Consider the following 21,631-nt stretch of genomic DNA (forward strand, 5'->3'; position numbering starts at 1 on the left):
AATTGCTGTAGGTCGTAATTCCACTCTGGCGTCCTGCAAATGAGACCACAAAATCGACCACTGAGATAAAACGACAGAAAAGGACAGAGGGCTCAATTCAAATCACAATGGACAGGAAGAAACAAAGAATGATCTGGTTGGTGATTTGTCCTGTGGTAAGGTAATAAGGACTTCTTTTAGTCCTAACCAGCCGGTCCTCAATCAGTGCTGGGTAACCAGCCGGTTTCTAAATTAATCTAGAATCATCCCTCCGTATGGGAGTGCATATTGTGTTTATTGAGAGCTCGTCTCCAAAGAAATGGTGACAGAAAAGTGCTTTAAAAAGTGATCATCACAGGAAAAACATGTGGAAGAACCGTTAACCAGTCAGTGGTTAACATGTCAACGTCCATCTTACAAACAATCTGTGCTTTAGGTGAATGGGATTGTGGTCTATTCTCATGAATCAAGTGACAGCTCATTCATCTTGTGTTTATCTTTAAAACATTAACCTGTTCTGCTGCACTCTTAAAGATCGTCAACGATACCAACCCTAAGAACGTTCAGCTGTTTATCAATATGGAGTGAACATCACCTCATTGCATTGACTGACATTGTTTCCAGGGCAGCTTTCTGAGTGGGCAAGCTTGCAGTGACCCGGCTCTCCCTGTCATCTTGTCAGTGGACCTCCAGAGTCTCACAGTGGCAGTGAACACACAGGATGACAAGAAAAGAAAGAAAAAAAAAACCTCCTCACTGTGAGTCAGATGGAAAAAAAAAGGATACTCTCCTGTCTCTAATGTGCCAATTGACTCAGTGCCAGCCCAGGACAGCTAGCATGCAGCTGAGTCCCGAGTCGCTTTGTCTCCTCCTTTATGACTTGGCTTCAACCCCACGTCTCATCTCCTGCTGTGGGAAATGTGCTGAGGAAGACCAGAACGAGTGGGTTGCGGTTCTGATCACAGTCGAGAGGCTTCAGGGTTGTCAGGTGTTGTAGAAAGCTGGAGTAGCCACACTGCTGCTGCTGACGGCGCTCTGCTGCAGATCAGACATGAGATTTGTCCATGGACTGTTGCTTTGGTGTGTCTCAATTTTGATCCCTCTGGATTTTATTCCAGACATGTTTGTATAATGTTTGCATCTTCCCTTTGTCCACCCAGTCTTTTACTTGACTGAGATCAACTGCAAAGATTATCATCTTTAGATAATCAATAGATGGGTAAAGACGTAGCAGAGATGAGCCGTCTGTCGGTTTTAGGAAGGTATCCATCCTTCTGTCTGTTGGTCTCTTGGTTTTGTTGGGAGTGTAGTTTAAAAGTGGGTAAAAGAAAAAAGAAAACTTTGGTTAGAACTGTATACAAAGGCTACAGACCTCAACAAGGCCTCCCGGAGTTCAATTCCCGTCTTTCGTACCTTTGCTGCATGTTTTCCCCCTTGTCAGATTCTTTTCAAATAAAAGCCAGTAGTGCCAAAAATTCTTTAAAGGGGCCATATTGTGTAGTTTTGAGGAATACAGTGCCATTTCATATCACAAACAAGCAACTGTCACTTTCAGTGCAAAAATGTTGTATATTTATCAAATACGAAGAAATTTGGCATTGTAATTGCACACCTTGAAATTGGGCCTCTGTCTCTTTAAGAAACTCTGTCTTCAGGAAATCATCACAATGTCATTCCTCTATTAACCTTTTAGCAACGTTTTTACCAGCGTTTCACTGAGAAGTAGTTTTATATTAAGCTGAGCAGATGCTCAGTTCCACCAGATGTTTGCTAATTGCTGCTGGCTAGTCTGAAGGAGCTGAGTGGGGGAGCAGCAGGGGGATTTTGCTCCGTCAGGTGGAAGCTCACAAAATGCAACTCTGAGGTGGAGCTGCGTCCCCAAGGCTTGGTCCACCCAGAAGTTTTGCACGGTTGATTGGTTGCCGTGAGAGATTAAAGGATTTTTCAAAAACATTCATAAAAAAAATAATAAAAATCAAGGCTCGTTTTTGGTGAGCGAATAACATTATAACATGATGTAAATCTCAACAAAGTTAAACGTCGCTGCCCCTTTTAAAAAGAAAACAGTTTTGATTTCTGGACTTTTGATTTCAGGATATGTTGGTGTGAGAGGAAGTGAGCAAAATCTTCCCATCATGCTTTACTCCAGTCACTGTGTTTGGTCTTAGGATCATGATTCTTTCCCTCAGATGCCTCTCTGAGACAGATGGGCCAAGAGAAGGAGTTTGGGGAGATTGCAGGATGAAAGAATCTGCAGAAAATGAGGCATGCAATAGAGGTATAAAGATGAAGGAGAAGAAGGGAGTTGGGGAGGGAAACGAGACAGACAACCACTTCCATTAGTGTCATTAAAGCGGCCCTTGACGCTGAGGGTGGAAGGACAAACAGTAGAGGGATGGAAATACGAGAGAGGCAGGAGCTCTGCGAGTGAAGTGCTGAGGTTTATTACAAAGCGCCTGCAAGCCTCCAATCTTTTTATCTCTATTCATCTTTGATGTGCCATTAATGACTTTTTTTTCTTTTTGCTTTTGAGTCATTGCTCAGGTCTTCCGGCTTGGGGATCCTGTGCGAGACATAAATCGGTAGCGCAGAATACAAAATCCAATATAATGATGCATCAGATCTTCAGCTTCAGGTACAAATCTTTGCGTTTGCTTTTCATAAACTCCAGCATTTCCGTGTCCCTACCCACAGAAGGGGCCTCTGTTGCTGGATCTGAGAGAGGTCTGCTCTGTGTCAAGAGCGGCTCAGTTTAAGGAGGACTGTCAATACGGCTGCTCTCAAACTGCGCCTCAATAAGGGTGGAGGCTTCCTGCCAAGGCAAGCGTAGAATAGGAGAAAACAGGGGGTCTTTGTGCGTAGCAGAGACCCTCAACCACCAATCTGCAATTATGCGCAAAGCTGAGAGGCAGTCTTTGCAATCTGCAGAGATCATAAACTGTATCCAGGCTGGTGCCTGGACAGAGCAGAAATTGATCCTTTTTGTAGATTACGTGTCAGCAAAACGAGTCGACAGTCGGCTCCCGACTGTTCGGGACAGAGGAAAACTCCTTACCCCGGCATTCCGAACCGCCCGAGTCGGCGCATCGAGATGATCTGGCCAGAAATTCACAAATACCTCACACTCACAGGAAGCAGTGTAGGGTTGGAAAAGGTGCTTTTAAATAAAAATGACTCGAGATGGGGAAATCCACCAGCAGCTCCCAGTCTCCCAATCAATGAGCGAGGTACAAACTGGGGGCCTGGGGGAAGGCTGCATATCTGGCGCCATTACACTCTGGACTCCCAAACCTTTCACGACCGCTGCGAAATGTGGATTTGGGACACAGGTAACGGCCCATACTTATCAAGCAGACAACCTCATTTTCTCGCTGTTGCCTCTGTGTGGGGGTTCCTATTTCTCAAGCACAACTGGGCGGCTGCAACACCGGCACGCCTGAATAGATTAGACCTCTCACACCATTATGTGGTTTCAGACTCCTCACTTCCTTCTTTAGCACTCCAGCTCATAAAGGCTGCAACTATGTTGTAAAAAGAAATACTGTTATTAACTAGAGATGCATCTATTGCAATTCACTGGTTGGCTTTCCATTTTTTATTTTTTTCTCCAATTAACAAAAGTACACAGATAAGCAGCCCCCTACAGGCCAGGGATTGGAAATGGGAAATGTTTTTGCCCTGTGATCAGCAGGTCAGACTGAAAAGTCTGTTGCACTTTGTTTGGCCTTTAATAAAAATCGGATAAGTATGAATGTTTCTCCAGATTTGCTGCTTTGCGTACGCCAGTCAGTAGCATGTCAAGTAGCATTGTGATTAGATATGTCAGCTTCACAATCTGCATTTTCTTTTGGATATTTTAGATAAGCTATAGGGAAAAATCAACAATAAATTGATACATTTTGTGCAGAAAATTTAAAATTATTTTCCACAGAAAAACCTGTGAATACTGAGACATGAATATTGGAAGTTGTCTAAAGAGCATCAATCAAGCGGCATGCGGTTCATCTCCTCCAGCTCTAAGGCTATGATTTTTTAATCCAGTAATGTGGATGTTGATCTGATGTGTGAATAAAAGATTTGAGACAAAAATCCAAGCCTAGAATTTTCTGGCCAATTTGCATTTCAACCTTTCCCTATAGACATGAGATCTAGGTAGCTACAATGGATTTCCCCGCAGGGATGACTTTATCCGGTTCTTCTCTAGTCAGCCCTAGACTCCAACCGGAGATCCTGGGCGGTTCCTCCATGTTCTTCGGAACCACCTCTCGGGTTGTACAAGCTGGACTTACAAGGTTATAGATGAGCAGCTTTTGAGAGTTCAAGAGATTTTGGAGAAACTGTCTGCCCAAGTGGAAAATAGCATCATAGGAGGATCAACCACGGCTTCTGCGCACTCATTTGTCGCCTACATTCCCCCTACATTCCTGACTATATTCATGGCTATATTCATGTTGACAAACACTGCCAATGGAGAGGCACGCAACTTAGCTAGAAGCGAACCAGACATTAACTGTCTAGAGTGAGACTTGACAATGGAGAAGGGGCTTAACAGTGTGAGGATCTCTGCTGTTGGAGGTTTTACAGTCTTGGCCCTCTGGGAGGGGATTTCCAGGTAGACCCTAATAATCGCTCAACATCTTGGCGATTTGAATTAGCAGGTCAGAATTTAACCTAAAGCTACTGTCGGCTAATAGGAGCATAATTATTGCATCTCTACTGAGAACCATCCAGTCTGAAATCCAGCAGACTGATCGATGTACCAGCATTATGGATGGTTGGGTATGTAATGAGGAAACTATTGATGACAAGTCTCTTTCATTCTTTTCAAAGTGCAACCGAATCCTTAAAAAGACAAGGCAATGAATTTTTATATCCACATATTTGTAAAGTTTACCTTGTTCCCTTTTCCAGGGGGAGGAAAGTTGGATTCCTCCCCCTGAACTTAGATGTGAGCGAGCGTACATCTAAGTTTGAGTTTGAGTTGGCACCGATCTCTTCTGTAGGTATTCTTTAGAAATCCGTTTTCAAGACCCGCAATTCTCAACGTCGTTAGTTGCAGAAGCTGAACTTTTTCTTCACATTGAGATAAAAGTTGAACCCCGACTTTACTCTGCGACAGTGATGTTGTCAGTCAAATACGCGCCTGCCTCCCGCTGCGATCTGGGCCTGTTCTGGCTCATTTAGTCTTCCTCAGGGCTGCAGGAGAGTGACAGTTCAGGCTGGTTAACCTTTTTAATATTAAACATAGACGTGTTGCTCTGGCTTCCTCTTTCCTTAATGAAACCGCTTTTTGGTTAAAGTTCAGAAGCTTGAACTGAATTTTGGAGTCACAAGTCATTCCCAAAGGGAGCCAAGACAAAGGTGAAATATGAACTTTGATGCATGCGCTCTTAGTTTCTAAAAATAATTTGAAGCAGCATGAAAGACGGCATATTTATCTTTTATTCTTTTAGTTTCCTGATGGAAATGTTGGAGAAAGACTCCCCTCTCCTCCGTCGCCCCTACTCAGCCGATGTAATTTTTCCAACAAAGTATTTGCTCAGTGAGCTGAGGGTCCATCATTAATTAGACTTCCTGTGTTTAGACACCTGGACTTCGATCACTCCTCACAACATTCACAGTTTGAAGTTCCCGTGTGCTGGCACGTTCGTCTGCAGGCTTTGTTTGGTGAAATTGATAACATTCTTGTGGCAAATGGATCTAAGGGGGGAAATAATGGGGATGTTGTGGGAAGGCAGGTAGCCTGTCATTATCCTTCCTAACTCCTGGTTCATGCTGGTCTGTTACTGCCCTGATCTCATGACAGAGGCTGTTATGTCTGAGGCTCGAAGAGCTTGGTTTGCTGTTTTGTCCAAAAGTCATAAAGGCTATAAGCCCTCCGCTGCTGGTTCTGTGTTGAGGATAAAAGCAGCTGAAGGTGCTTGTTTTTCCATCCAACCGTCCATTTTCTGTCCATCCATCTATCCGGAATGTCCAAATTCTTCCATCCATCGGTCCATCCGTTTTTCATTGTTCCGTCAATCTGTCTGTCCATGCATCCATCCTCTGTTCATCCATCTGTTTTCCATTCATCCACTCATTCATCCCTCCCTCCCTCCCTCCCTCCCTCCCTCCCTCCCTCCCTCCCTCCCTCCCTCCCTCCCTCCCTCCCTCCCTCCCTCCCTCCCTCCCTCCCTCCCTCCCTCCATCTTTTTCATCTATCCATTTTCTGTTCACCCATCCATACATCTGTTTTCCATCTGTCCATCCATTTTTCATCCATCCATTTTCCATCCGTTGTTTCATTCGTTTTTCTGTTCATACATCAATATGACCCTAATCTCTTACCTGCTCGGCACTGTGGTTTTTGACAACCAACACTTTAAAAGTCATGCTGAAACACATTTGAAAAGTTTTGTTATACAAATTGACAACAACAAAAAAGCATTGAGAACTCTGAAAATATTAGTGTGGAAAAACTTGACAAGATCATTCACCAAGAAACTCTGATAATGACGGGAGCTCAGGAGGCCTTTCAGTTTCCTTCTCTCATAGCGAGTGTGTGAAGCTTGTGGATCACAGCCAGGCCTGGGCGGGAAACTCTGCCCATCTAATACACCCACAGCCTCAGCACCATAAAGCAGAGATGATGAAGGATGCCACCCTCCCTCTGGTTTGCGCGAGTGAAGAATTCCTCGCGCCGCTCCCCGAGTCTATCTCCATCTGTTATGTTCACTGCCACTATAATGCATTTTCAGCTCAGTGTGCATAGAGCTGGGCCTGTTCTGGGTTTTATTGATCTCCTGAAATCAACTGCTTGCCTCATTATAATTTAAAACTGCTCAATTACTGCAGGGAGCTGCAGCTAAATCCATGTTGAACCACTTCTAGACTGTACTACAGTCTGTACTGCTTAACTTTTGCATTCAGATGAGCAAATTTAATAAAGACCTTGAGGGTGATATTTCACTTTACTTGCTTCCACTGTGCTTGTGCTTTCTTACATTTAAATGGTAATGCAGATACACATCTTAGTAAACCAGAAAATGTAAAAAATATTTATTTCAGTTACACAGCTTAAGTGAAACTCGCTTATTATTTATATCCATTGCACTGGGTTATATGTTTCAAGTGTTCAGCTCATATCTGCATTGTTGGATTTGATGTTGATCATTGTCCTTTTCATGATATACACGAGACTCTGTGGAGTTCAGGTCAGAGCAGCACAGTAAAATTAGAGTCATTGACCCGGATAGACATTTGTAGTATATGGTACCTGTAGCAATGTAAGTAAGTAGATGCTGCCGGAAAATAAAATTAGCATCTCCGTAAATCTTGTGGACTGAATACTCAAACATTTCCTGACTTGATGTAACTGAGTGAACCAAGATCAGCAGAGAACCGGCCAGATCCTCACGGACTGGGGAAATTTCACTTGAGCTCAACGCGCCAGCTGGATTCGGAGGATCCCCAGTCTTTCTCACCGCCATTTTTGTTTAAGACTGATTCAGGTGTTATAAGGTCACAATACACCTTCAATGTTCCAGTCTTCTCAACAAACATTAAAACGGCCCCAGTGAAACAAAACAAATCTTTCTCAAAAGAACAAACGGTGGCTGATTTCCAGATCTTTGCAGAGGTGGATAAGATCAGTGGATCGGATCGATTTCACCTGTAGGCATCAGCCAGTCACCCAAAATTAAGAAATTTGGTTTGATTGATCGCTGCACTCTTATCAGTAAATATCGATTATCTGACATAACATCAAATTTAGCATTGGATATTAGTACTGGCCTAAGTTTTGCTCTCTGTGCGTTCCTGATTTTGCGTTTTCCAAATCCTGTCGGCCATGACCATTAAAATGAACTCTAATAACCACTTATGTCACTCTGTGTGTAATGGATCTATATATGGATTTACACATCAAACTACTGAACAGAATTGGCTTTTCAATAATATTTAAATGTCTTGCGTTTCACCGGTGGAGGAGTTAGGCAATCTAACTTTAACTGTGCTGGGTTATTCAAAGCCCCGCTCAGTCCATTATGACTCTGCAGGTCTTTTCTACCCATTTCATAATGTGAAGAAAATTGCACAGCTTAGTTGTAATGCTTTTCTCCCCCCCTCTTTCATTTGGTCCCTGATGCGAAAGTGGAAGATTTCTGTTTAATTTGCCCACTTTCTGCCTCGTTTTGCTGTAATTGTTTGTCCTTGCATAAGAACGGAGTGGACTGCGGACGATCAGCCGTATTGTCCCTGTAATGGTCGGCGCTCTCCATCGCCTCCTCCTCTCGCTCGATCTCTCTCCACGGACTCAAGGTAGAGAAATTACCTCGGAGTCGTTAAAAAGCTGAAGAGAAGACTTCCCGCAGCATTGCTCATCACTTTCCCTCTCCACCCCCCTGGAGACATGACATTTTCTTAAAGAAGTGCAGGGCATATTTTTAACTGCGTTTAACTCTCAGCCACTTATTACACTCCACGCTTTGCATTATTTAAATATCTTCATAAACCCTCGTAATCATTTCCGCCCCCAGCAGCCCTGCCCCGTCTCTGCGCGACTGATAATTGGTGATATTTATCTAAACAATACCACTTTAGGGTGACTTTTAGGGTGGGAGAGCTTGAATAATGGATGAGGACAAATGCAAAGGAATTGCACTTCCTCCGACTTTGGCACGATCCACGTTACTGCAGCATTTTGTACTGGGAAGGGGGGGGGGAGTAAATGGTGAGCACGTTCCAGAGTGTTTACTCCGCCGCTGTCGTCTGTACTTATAATAAAGCGAGACGTGACATTAAGTTGCCAGGAAGGCTCGCCTGGGTTAAATTTGTCAGCTCCTTTTTACCAGATTCCACTGGGGCTTGTGGTTTCCATAATAAAAAGCCTCTCGGAGGCTCTGGGAATGGAACAGGCTTCGCTGCCTAAAAGACGCAATGAACAAAAAGATGTTTTGCTTTGGGAACATTTCGTTGAGTGCTTGGACCGTTTGGAGTCGTGAAATGCAGTTTTATTTTCAGAGCGCGCTCCAAAATATCCCATTTGAGTCGATGACGTCTCGGGTGTTGCTGTCTTTTTGCTCACAGTGGAACTGGGAGCTTTTTGACTTTCTGGCCGTTTGGTCATAAACCGTTCCTGTCAAAACTCTTTATATTGGGTGTTTGGTACACCCAATATAAAGGTTTCAAATGTCCAAAATAAATAAGCAAAACAGAGACAACAAAATGAAATTAATTACAAAGTCGGTAAACAAAATCGTCTTTTGAAAAAAAGCTCGAGTTGAGAGCAAAGCACCAGACTGACGACTTTTGTTTTTGGTAGGAAGAGAGAAAAAAGAAAAATTATAAGTCATGCAAATGGAAATTATTGAGCTTGCTGTAATTTATTATGCGATTAATTGATTTATTGCTTAGTGTGACAGGCCCAATATTACACAGAGGCACAAACAAATCAGACAATCGTCACTAACTCTAAGCAAAGAACTCTCCTTTAATTTGAACTCGGTTACTACTTCTAATAAATAACTTTCTGCTGTCATTTTTGTCTTTATGGGCAAAGAAAAAAAATCGGAATTGGTCAAAAATTGGAGAAGTGCACCAAAAATATGAGTATCAACCAGCTGACGATCAGTGCAACTCCGATCAAGTTGCTCTGTTTTTGTAGCAACAGATTGACTGTCCACCAAAGCTCCTGTTTGGACACATATACTCAACTGTCTCCTTTCTCCCCTCTTGCCCTGTAGGCTCAGCAACGCAGCCCTTCAGCCCCTTCTGGTTCACGGTGGAGCCCCGGGACACGCTGGCCATCCGCGGGAACTCCGCGCTGCTCAACTGCTCAGCGCACAGCGACGAGGCCTCGCCGGCGCGGATCGAGTGGAAGAAGGACGGCACCTTTATGAGTTTGGTCTCGGACGAGAGGCGGCGCATCCTTCCGGACGGCTCGCTGTTCTTCGCCCACGTGGTCCACTCAAAGCACAACAAGCCGGACGAGGGCACGTATCAGTGCGTGGCCAACATCGACAATGTGGGCTCCATCTCCAGCCGCACGGCGCGCCTCGCTGTTGCAGGTAAGGGGGTGGCTGATGGGTTCTTCCAAGACATGTTGTGCAAGAAAATGTCTTTCGTATGTAAAGGGATGGGTTCAGTATAAACACTGATTGACTTCCCTCAGTTTTTCTGGCTGTAAATTTACATACCATTTCTTTTCCTTCCACTCAATTTTCAAATAATATTCTTGTATATGACTTTGTGAACACTGAGCTTCTTTAACAATGACTTTTTTATGGCTTTCCATCTTTGTGGAGGGTTTTGATGACTGGACAGCAGTGAATCTGACACATCATAACATTTCAGTTTATTGGCTCTCACTTCTTCTGGCGCTAATGAGTCACTTTATTTGAATTAGACATTAAATTGAACTAAGGCAGACCATCCAATGACTGAATGCTAGCATAGACTTTATATATTGACAGGTTATGGGCCATTACTCCAAACTGCACCACTTTGCATGACAGCAATTTTAAATGAAGAGAATTGTAAAACACTTGGCGAAGATGGAAAACGAGCTAATGCCGCATCTACTGCATGCAATTTGACAGATGCATTTGCAGTCCATAGATGGTGTGTGGTGCTTAGTCTTGCTGCACTTAATGCTGGTTTCTTAAGATTTTTAGGAAAGCAAATGTGTAAATTTACTATAGATTTTTTATGAAAGGCACCGCAGTTAAAATTTAAATATTATGGTCAATATCTGAATTGATTTGAAGCGTAGAAACATTGCGGTAGAGCTGGACACAACAGATGACGAGTCTGATAGAAGATTAGACACAGCATATTCACTGGATTCCGATTCGGAACCGCACAGCATTCTGGGCGATGTAGGCAGAGAAAAGGCTTCAGCAGCTCAACCTCTCAGGGCCAGTCAGGCAAGGTGGCATCTTCTAACTTAACTGTCGTGATACGTTTTTCAGCCATGTCGTCCAGCCCTACGTTGCAGCGTTAATGCATCCATTTCTAAATAATATCTTGAATGTTTACCACTGCACGGCTGTGGGATAAACGTGTTCTCGCATAGCGGCTATAAATACACAACTGCTCTTTGTGGGAATTTTTTATTTTTTGCTACTTCATCCTCTAAACCCATTTATTTTATCTTTCATAAATTCCCTCACCTTGCAGGAGCTCAAATGCATTTCCTCACTGGATAAATGCTTGTCAAAGGCTCTGTTTTTCTCATTGCTTCTCCCACACTGTGACCTCGCTCGGCTTGGGAACTGCCGGTGATGTTGGGATTATTAGGTGTTTTGAGTCAACTCATGCCCTGAAATTCAATTTGGAGCTGGAGGAGGACCCAGAACGCGCCTACTGCGAGCTTCCTGCTCCGGTAGGTTTAAGACACCCGAGAGAGGCCTCTTGTTGACAGTGAGGTTGTATATTATGTGCTTCTCAGACACTGAATCCCTGAGAGAAGTTATTGCTTCGACTGTGATTGTTTTGTCTTTTTATGGCTGTCTGAAGCCTAAGTTAATAAGGCGTCGTGTTAGGACGGAAAGCATTGAAACAAAAAGGGATTTGCTTTATTACTTTAGTCGTTTAAATCTTTTTTCAGGTTATCGCCGTTCTTTTTACGACTCACTTTGGGCATAAATGTAATTAATTTGAGTTTTTAATGATTTAATTGAACTTCTGGAGGAGGGCTGAACAAACAACCCCAAGGATTTTTGAGAAACAGGAATTGGGATGCACACAGATTTTCAAACATCCCCACTTATATGTGGGGGAAATGTCGCTTAACTAGCTGTACATGCTTTCTATGGCCATCAGTAAACATTTAGCATAATTGTAGCTTGACAGTGAGGACTCATTCTTGTCAGAATTCTATTAAGGTAATTTAAACTTAGATTTATTTTTTTTAAATTAGGGCATTTACAGTGTCTTAAATAAGTTTGTCTCAAATACATTAGTCACAGGTCTTCCATTTTGTTTCTAGTAAGTTCTCGTAACAAGCTGCTAATGCTAATTCTTCCTTGCTAGCTACTTGCTTCGTAGCACTGCTGTTTGTCTTCACATTTGCACTTTAAAATATTTTGAAGTGCAAAGCGTTCTGTGCGTTTGAGTCATGCACAGACATCGTCACTCACTGCATTTTGTAGCAGTGAAAGCTACCATTAGCAAGCTGCTAGCTGGCTAGCTTGCTAGCTCTTTGCATTGATCAGGTTAAGCGTAAATTTAACAGAATCCCTGTTCTTTCTTCTGGTTTTATTTTCTTTATACATTCACAACACAATTTTAATTTTAGCTATTCTGTTATTTCACCGGTTTAACATTTGATTTCAGCTGAATTTGAGGATAGACCTTCTCATAAGTTATCCCAGTCACTTTCTGCAGTGCACCGCAGCATAATGCAGGCGCTACCTTGCCTGACAGTTGCTGCATTGTCCTTTGGGTTGAAAACACTATTTTGACGCTTCAAAACAAACTTTTTATTGTATAATCACTACAATGACTAAAGAATGATTCAATTAAATCCTCAAAAAGCCCCCAGATAATCATGGCGCGATTCAAGGTCAGGATTAGCACAGGTGAACTGTTATACCTCACATGGAGGTGAATTATCAGTCCGCTTTGTGAATTTGATAACGTTCCTATGTTGGTGACGGGGCTTCACTGAAAAGTACAACTGTTTGTTACAGATGATGTCGTCTCATCGTGACAGCAGTGATTAGTCCCCAAGGTGAGTCGGGCTCTTTTCAATAATCTATTTCCAGACCTCCCCTGCCAAGCTCAGTGGGCGGATACAGCAGCGTTTCAAACTATTTTATCACTCCTGAGTTTCACTCCAGCTGTGTGTTGTTCTATTTATGAATAATGAATTAGAACTGTGGATACCCACTTGCTTGAAAACAAGTCCTGTTTTTTTTTCTTATTTATAAAGTTGACAAATTTTGCATCAAGAACAGTCCTGATTTACATCTCGCGTTGCTGCAGGAGGCGTCATCTCCGTACCTGTGTGTGTTGCAAGGCGCTTTGCGACACTGGGGGACTCACTTTGGTCGCTTGAAGTTTCCATTCAATCGTTTTTGTAAACATTTTCACTAACGGTAAAATAAAATAGATCAGGAAGTGGCGATGCAGCGATATTAAAATTTGGACCAATATCCGATATTAATACTGCTGTTATGATGGATAATTGATATTTACCAAGACTTTCAACACTATCTAAATGCTGCCTACATTGCTTTTCTGCTCCAAACAGTCCCATAATATTAATTGGGGGCCGTAAGGACTGAAAGTTTTATCACAATATTTGGTCATACTATTGTGATAACGCTAAAAGTGACAATATCAGTTATTCGACCCTTTTGAACTAACTGTGTATCTGTGACAGTGTGTCCTACAGTTTCACAAACACAAATAATGGTTTTGAAAAGCTTAATATAATGTATTGTGCTTATTCAGAACACTAGTCACATAAGAAAATGTGATTTGAATCACTGAACTAAATGCACGGTGTGGCCGTATTTTGAAATGTTTTTGTATTTATTGATGCTTTCATGGAGCAAACAGTGGCGAAAACGGTAAAACTATCCATCCTGATGACAAGGACAGTTTTAAACATTATTCTTTAAAATTTATTCTGCTAACAGTAAATCAAAATTCTTATAAAAAATTGGTAACAATAAATGATAAACGATAGGATTAATGCCCGCCCTTAGTGAGCGGGCATTAAGTGTTCCTACGTGTCTTTGTGCGTAAACAAAAGCAGAGGCTCGTCTTGGCAAGACTCCACCAGCTACCAACAGGATTTGAAGAGCTAATTTGAAGGTTTCAATGCCTTGAACATTCATGAGAGACTTCAGCTGGAGTTTGTCTCCACTTGTTAGTCTTACAGCAACAGAGTGGATGCGTTTGTTTGCTTTGCTGTGCAAATCATACCTGTTCTCCCAGCTGGCTGGCGTGCAGTGCAAAGGAGAACCGTTCCAGTCCCTGTTCCTGAGGAGCGCTCTGCTTTCAGACGGCACAACAGCCATCGTGGGATCTGTTCGGGTCAGCGATGATGGGATGTTGGATTCAATCAATTTCTGTTTGAACCGTGCGGCAGGTGAAACCTGTCAGCTATTATAGGCGCGCTTGTATTTATGCTGGCTTCCTTCCCCAATAAAAATTCATGGACCTAAAGCCGTCGGGCTGCTATGCACAAGCACATCATGTGTGTAAGCAGACAAGGGGCTGACGCGTTCACTCTTCTGCTTACACACATAAGCGCTGATACGGCCTGCTGGCAGGTGGCCAATAAAAAGGTTAATTGCAGTGTAGAGAGAGGAGGCCATTAGGCCACCATCAGACCCTGGACCGATGGCGCAGGCCGGGGCGGAGTGGGCGTGACCTCCGAGATGTAATGACGGAGGGAGTCATGGGTGGTTGGCGTTGCGTGGAGCAGAGCTGACAAATACCAGGGATTGATTGCCGCGAGACGAAAGGCTCATTCCACCTCCACTTCCACACATGAGCGTCGTCGGGGCAGCCACTCGCCTTTGCCTTTTCTTTTACTCGTACAAAGCCCAAAACAAGCTGGATAGACGAAGCCAAAATAAAAATCATTCGAAGTCGGGTTATAAATGGTTCACCCTCTGCAAGAAGAAAATGTGGGACAGTTTTTCCCATTTGTTTTGGTATGTAAATTTGGATTTAACAGGATAAAATTCAGCTTTGTAACAAGCAAACCTCTGCATGTAGTGAACATGACTTGAATACATCACTGATGGTGTTAACTTTCAGACTTAACTTGGAATTAACCTTCATAAAAACTGTTTTTTATTTGTTAAAACTGTCACTGTTTTGTGACAGTATAATGCAAGACAGATAATCACTGAAAAGATTGATCCTCTCCACTTTCTTTTTGGGCTGCTACTGCTCTTTGACGAACTGTACGACTCCTGACCAAAAGCAACCAATCAGACGAAGGAGGAGAGTTTTAGTGCTGTCAATCATCCTCATGTTCTTGCTTCTGAATGTGCTAAAGGCGGAGAAACAACTTATTGTTGCAGAAAAACCTTTTGTCTGCTGTCATCTGGTATCATGCTAACTAGTCAGAGGATTCATGACGCACTTTGCTAGCTTCGTCGTACCAGAGAACAATAATGGAATGAGCAGCTCCACATGAAGAGGTGATTGAAAGCGCTAAAACCCGCCTCCTGCTTCTGATGGGTTGATTCTATTTAGCACTGGGAGAGAGCTACTGGCTCCACTGTGACTGCTTGAATCAGAATCCAAGGAAAGTTGTTCAGCAACAACATGAAGAGCAAATAATAAGACACAGCAAAATTAGGTCTGATTGTGCGCTTTGAAGAGCGTTTAATGGCTATAAAAGCGTCAGAAAACGGCGTTCACGACTGGCGAACATTCACGGCAGCCAGTCGAATGGAAATCTTCAATCATAGATCCCTACCTGTTTGAGTTATGGACACAACCATTATCCTCATCGCCGCTTGTTCCGGCCACTGCACCCATACGCCCATTCATCATGCCTCATGGATCATGAGAATCATAAAACATAAAATGGCCGAAGTCCATGCAGAGGGAACGCTCCCTTTTAAAGCCCTCCATCGTGTTTCCACATGTGCATTTCACATCTAGATTTGGCACAGCGGGACTTAAAATTAGCTTGTGTCAGGACATTTCATCCCAGGGATAACAAACTGGAAATGAAGTTTATTATGACCCAATAGTGTGAATCTGTCAGGCTGTAGAAAATCAAACCAGCACCAGGACTGCTCTAAAGCAAGAACCTCTGTAGTGAAAGGGAAAACACATAGATGTCACTATTAGTATACATTTATGTACCTGTATGTCCTTTCTATTGAGGTTTTGATATATTAAATGAACAGCAGTTACTCCAGTCATCATTAATATCCAAGGTAGAATGCAAAAGAAGAAAAAAATAACTAGTGAAAAATGTAAAGAAATTAAATACACAAACTAAAAGCATCATAATAAATAATGGGAGTCTAAACCAAGAGAGGGTTTTATCTTACTGCTCATTTCTCTTCTTGCTAAAGCTGTTGTATTTTCAATCCCCTTTCTCTGAATGCAGAAACACTTTAAAGTATTGGTAATTAGGACATATTATTTTCCTAATTGCTCAACTTTGAAGCCTGACCTCCGTGCATGCTAGACGTCTCTGCGCTCCTGTTGTGTCCAGTCTGCGTGTTTTCAGCCTGTGTGCCGAGCTGAGATGAAAGAGAGAGGGAGTGCGGCCTCGTCGGCGCGCAGCCTTATGTATTCAGTTTGCGTCTCTGTGCAAGGGAAAGGAGGAGGGAAAGGGGGAAATTACAGGGCAGGGGACGAGGAGCGGTGTGCAGCGGCGCTTTGCCGGGACACGGAGCGAGACGGGAGTAATGAGAATCCCCGTCCGAAACGTCTGCTGCCGTTCTCCCACGCCGCCGTTACCTCCCACCACCAACACGCTGGAGGTGAGCGCCCCCTCCGCCTCGCTGCCGCTTAACGCGGGAAACCCCCCACATGATGAAAACTGGGAATTAGTTTACTCTCCACTTATCTCGAAGTCTCGGTTTTGTGACCTCTCGGCGTACTCTCAAATAAATCAGCCTTTTTTATTTTTTGTTGCTGTTTTTTTTCCCCCTCCATTCTTTGTCCTGCTTTTCCTTTTGTCAAAAAAAAAAATTGGAATAAAATAAAAATAAAAAAGCTGCGGCATAAAAAGACAACAAAAGCCACAGGTCATTTCGCAGCAATGTAACGCTTCACTGAGATCTAATTTCTTCCTCCCCTCAGTAGTAGAAATAGAGTAGTAAACTGGTCACCACGCTCTTCACGTGTCATGTGTGTCACCTTATATTTAAGCATGCTCATCCTTTGATAGAGTCGAACGCTCTTTGGGGGATTTAGGGGTGTCTGCAGATTCTTTAATCCCTTTTTTGATGTATTTTAATCCGCTTCTGACTGGGGAAGGGGAGCATTATAACCCCACCAACATGCTGGTTTGAAATAGCGATTGCATTGCTGCTGCATGGATAGCTCTTTGTGATGTTGTTCCTCACGTTTTGTTCAGACATGAGTAGATGTATTCAAATTAGTGTTTTTAAAAAAAAAATACATCAGTCCCTTTTATGATGTTTAAAGCTATAAACATATAGAACGAAGTATAAAGATGATGTTAAAGGATTTTTGTACATTGCTCTATTGATGTTCTTTCTTTGTTGTCGTTGTGCGGATTAGCTAAATTAGCATTGTTATGCAGTACATATATAATCATGTTCTTTCTTAGTTTGGGCATTTTTGATGTGGGACCAAAGACGCAGTTTGCTTTGAAACTTAACCTGAGGTTAGGATGGGTGCCATCCATCTCTGATGCTCTTAAAAGTTATTACCAGCCGGATTTAGCTGCTGTCTGACTTGAATTTTGCATGTAGTGCGTTTATAATTTGATTTAAAGGCAACGCTGTGATGACTTGTCTCGCTAACCTCTTTCACAAACCTGTTCCATCAGAAACATACAAATAGGGAACATGGAGAGTTGAACATAATTGTTTGATAATTCCCTTTCTGAAAGGGTAAAGGTTGTCTAAAGTCTGACAAAATTCTCAGACGTTGATTAGAAAAACGTTCCGTGTTTAGACGAGGTTTAAATCCGCTGTAGTTCTCATTCTAGGCCACTAGGTGGCGCTGCTATTTTAGCATGTGGTCATGTGTGATTTGGTCAGAAGAAGAAATTGATGGGCCTTCTGTTCTGGTTCACTGGTGTGATATGTGGACATGACAATCTGTGAGACCACATAGCTGTAGAATTTACCCAAACTGTTGTGGACCAGCGGCCCACATCGCGTCATGCATCAGTTCTTACCACTAACACTCGCTAAAGTGCGCTGAGGTCACAACGGGTCACTGGACTTCACGGTAACGGCAAAAGAGAGCACTAACTAATGCGTTTTGCGCCTTTCAGATGGGAAATGCCGTTCACTTTGTGTTCAACACTCTATATAAACCCCACTGATTTTCATGCTACGCTTCCTTTGGTTCCACAGTACCAGCTCCATTTCTGAAAGCTCACATTTGCTGGGAATCACCCTCTTGATTGGTGATTTCTGAACGGCCAGAGGCTCTACTTTGTGGAACTGCTTAATTAAAGAGGACAGGGTGACCTTAGGAACAAGGCAGCATAAAGGCTTGCAGCCGAGATGCCAATGAAAGTAGCCAGTCTGAGCTCTTTGTTTGGATGGAACATATTTTTATTGAGTTGTAACGGTGAACAGGTTGATCAGTTTTCTATTCTTAACCAGTACTAAATATTGTTTACAATTATGGGCCAAGACTCTACATCGATAAGCTCATCTGTTCCACATTGGGGGTGGGAGTTACTGCCTGTTGAGGTAAATAGACCCAAAATAAGAGTTGCTAGCAAATTAGTCCAGGTAGACTTGGCTCTCTGAAGTACTTGGAAACGCACAACACATCTTCAACACTGATCAAGCATTCATTCCATGATTCTGGCAATCAAAACGCAAATACTCCAAGAGAATGCATATAAAGAATGTCCCTGGTTTAATATGCAAGAGCCAGCAGGACTGGGGAAGGGTTTATTAAAATATTACTCCAGTTGAACAGCATTTTAAGCAGCTGCAGAGTCCGTGTTTTTCTCAAACATAAGCACAAACTCAAAGCAGTAAGAATTGCTTCCTTTATCTTCGCTTACAAAAAAAAAACTCCCATCAAACAGCGTTATCTCCGTTAATAAATTCTACTGTCACAGACTCGGCGAAAGCTGCTGAGTTGTTTTGTTATTTCAGTGATGTTGCAGCAAGTCGTTTAGTGATTCACATCACTGAAATATCATCACTAATGGTTATATTTTCCTCCTGACGTGACCTGGTCTCTTGACCTTTAGCGCGTGATTTAAGATAGCGTTGACGGCATAGTGGCTTTATTTGGAGAGGCCATTGACAGAAACTTGACTCTTGTGTTTTATGTTCTTTAGATTAAGATCGTTTACAGTTGTGATTTTGATCTTTGAGCGGTACAGACCGAAAGCCGGGATAAAACACCTTTTTAATGAAAAATGACCTGATGATAGAAACAGTTGAGCACAGTTTGGAGGGCTAGCCAGCCGAAGACGCTTGTTCTCCACTCGTCTCGTGTTTCGACCAGAGGAGCACAGCTCATTTTCTTGTTCAGCCCTGTCTTCCTCTCTCTATCATTTCTCCCCACTAAATTACCCTGTTGTCCTCTCTCTTTACCTCTTTATGCTGCCTCCCCCACGACCCTCCATTGTCCCTCTGTTATGCTTTCTTTCTTTCCTCCCTCTGCTGACAACTATAGTGCAACCACTGCTACACACACACACAAGTTTGTATTTCTAACCATATTGAGATTTTGTATTGACTTCCATTCATTTTAGTAACTGTTTAGTCATTACTATTTCTAACCTTAATCAAAGTTTAATTCACAACTTACCCCTGAAGCAAACCCATCACCCCAAACAATAGGGTCTATCATATTAGAACCAGCCTTTGATCCCCATAAGGCCCATCAGTCCAAAGTAGTATAGCTGAACTAGTATACACACACACACACACACACACACACACACACACACACACACACACACACACACACACACACACACACACACACACACACACATTCTAAATAAGATTTTTCCTATTTGGTAATTTAAGGAGAAGAAAGTTCGAAAAAGAAGCTGAAGAAAAAGAGCAGAAAAAGTATGTATCTTCAATTTATTCCTGTCGCATTGTCTAAATTTTTAGTTTGTTCATCTATCATCCATCCATCTCTCTGACCGCTAGTTCATGAGTTCATATATCAAACCTTCTGTCATTCAGTCCGTCCGTCCGTCCGTCCATCCATCCATCCATCCATCCATCCATCCATCCATCCATCCATCCATCCATCCATCCATCCATCCATCCATCCATCCATCCATCCATCCATCCATCCATCCATCCATCCATCCATCCATCCATCCATCCATCCATCCATCCATCCATCCAATTGTTCGTGTTTTTGTCCATTGACTGTAAAACTGTCTGTTATTCAGTTGATCCATCAATTCATCCAACCTCCATTTCTGCCAGCCAATAAGTAAGCCAAGTATTTATGAAAGAAAAGGAAAACAACTATCTAATAACTCTTGATGTTATGAATGGCACATTGAGTAATTGCTGTTTGGTCTGCAATCTGTAGGCTTTGAGACGATCTCGCAGTGCTCGCTGAGTGGCATTGATCTTTTTGACAACAACCGTCCTCAGAAGCACACACTCGCTGAGTTGCTGCATTACTGGAACGATTATTTGAGTGAAATATCTAATCCTGTCGCTCAGCTGTGCACAGATCGCTGCATTATACTTGTTAAGATGTGTGGCAACAGAAATAACTCCCATAATAGGCTGCCGTAATCATGCCCAATTTGAGTGATTACAGAAAAGAGGATTGGAGCCTGTTCAAAGTAGCTGAGCTTTGTAGACACTTTCTGCTGTAACTGTTGGCTGCGGCTGTTGTCTCCAAATGCTTTCACTTGCCGATATGTATTAGACTGCTGTCAGTTCTTTGGTATACTTTCGACAAGACGTCTGAAAATTTTCTCAGAGATTCTTGTCTGTATTGACGGGAGAACTTCATGCAGTTGCAGCAGTTTGTTCGACTTCGGGATGAAGTCGCTCTTTTGGATTGAATTAAGCTCAATGTAGAAGCCTGTGGTGTGCAGTGAACAGATAGGATGATTTGAGCTTATAATTTATCCATTCTTGCATCAACACTGTATTTTTTTTTCCTCAACAGAACTATGTCTTTATTTACGTTTTTCACACCATTCTTTGTAAATGACAAAGACAGTCATGTGTGTGAAAATCCCAGAAGATCAGAAGTTTCTGAAATGTATGCCACATTCAAGTAACATCAACATGTTTTCTCTAGTCTCCATATTTTGTATTTTCCTAACCATCATTCTCAGTTTGAACTTCAGCAAATCTTCTTGACCATCTTTAGATGTCTAAATGCATCAAGCTGTTGCAATGCCATTGGTTGATTTGCTAGTTTGCATTTAACAATAGGGGTGCACTGATAATCAGCCCCAATTTCTGATGTTCACATGAAGAAATCGATCTTATCTACTGATCTTGTCTACCTCCGGAAACGTTTTGCAATGAGTCTCTCTGCTGTGAGAGAGGGCTGACTGAGAGACTGGCCCCAGACCAGTTCATCAGTTCTGCATGTGTGCAGTTAAAAATAATCATTAAAATTTTACCAGCTTACAGAATTTGTTGCTACATTCCTACAAAACGATCCGTATCGACCAAAATCAGAAGTTAGGTGATTAAAAACTGTTGGGCATCTGTAGTCAACAATTTGCCAAGCGTACACTGTAAATGGTGAAATTTAATTGGATAATAAGATCTCAACATGCTATGCTAGCTACTTGCCTCAAGGCAGGCGTTACTGTAGTAAGGCCTGGCCCTCTGTGCAACATTCAGGTGGAACAACAAATCTCTTAAGGGCAATTAGGTGTTGCCTCATACCTGAATGGTGGAATAATCATCATTACGGATAGTCCTTAGTGGAAATCATGGATCAGTGACCCGGTTTCCCTTCACTCTGATTACACCTGCTAGGAATAAACTGTAAAATAAAAAAATAAACA

General features: G+C 42.5%; 1 protein-coding gene across 10 annotated transcripts in view; it reads left to right on the forward strand.

Moving 5' to 3' along the window:
* The window catches only part of neo1a (neogenin 1a), a 190,933-nt gene that overhangs the window by 61,329 nt on the left and 107,973 nt on the right, over nt 1–21,631 (forward strand). For all 10 annotated transcript variants that reach the window (XM_055044947.1, XM_055044949.1, XM_055044944.1 and 7 more), the window contains one exon: nt 9,702–10,025. In XM_055044947.1, coding sequence (XP_054900922.1) covers nt 9,702–10,025 — 324 coding nt within the window. The remainder of the gene's footprint in view (nt 1–9,701; nt 10,026–21,631) is intronic.

The sequence above is a fragment of the Poeciliopsis prolifica genome, unplaced genomic scaffold (genome assembly GCF_027474105.1).
Source record: "Poeciliopsis prolifica strain line A6 unplaced genomic scaffold, Auburn_PproV2 SCAFFOLD021, whole genome shotgun sequence".
Classification (NCBI taxonomy): domain Eukaryota; kingdom Metazoa; phylum Chordata; class Actinopteri; order Cyprinodontiformes; family Poeciliidae; genus Poeciliopsis; species Poeciliopsis prolifica.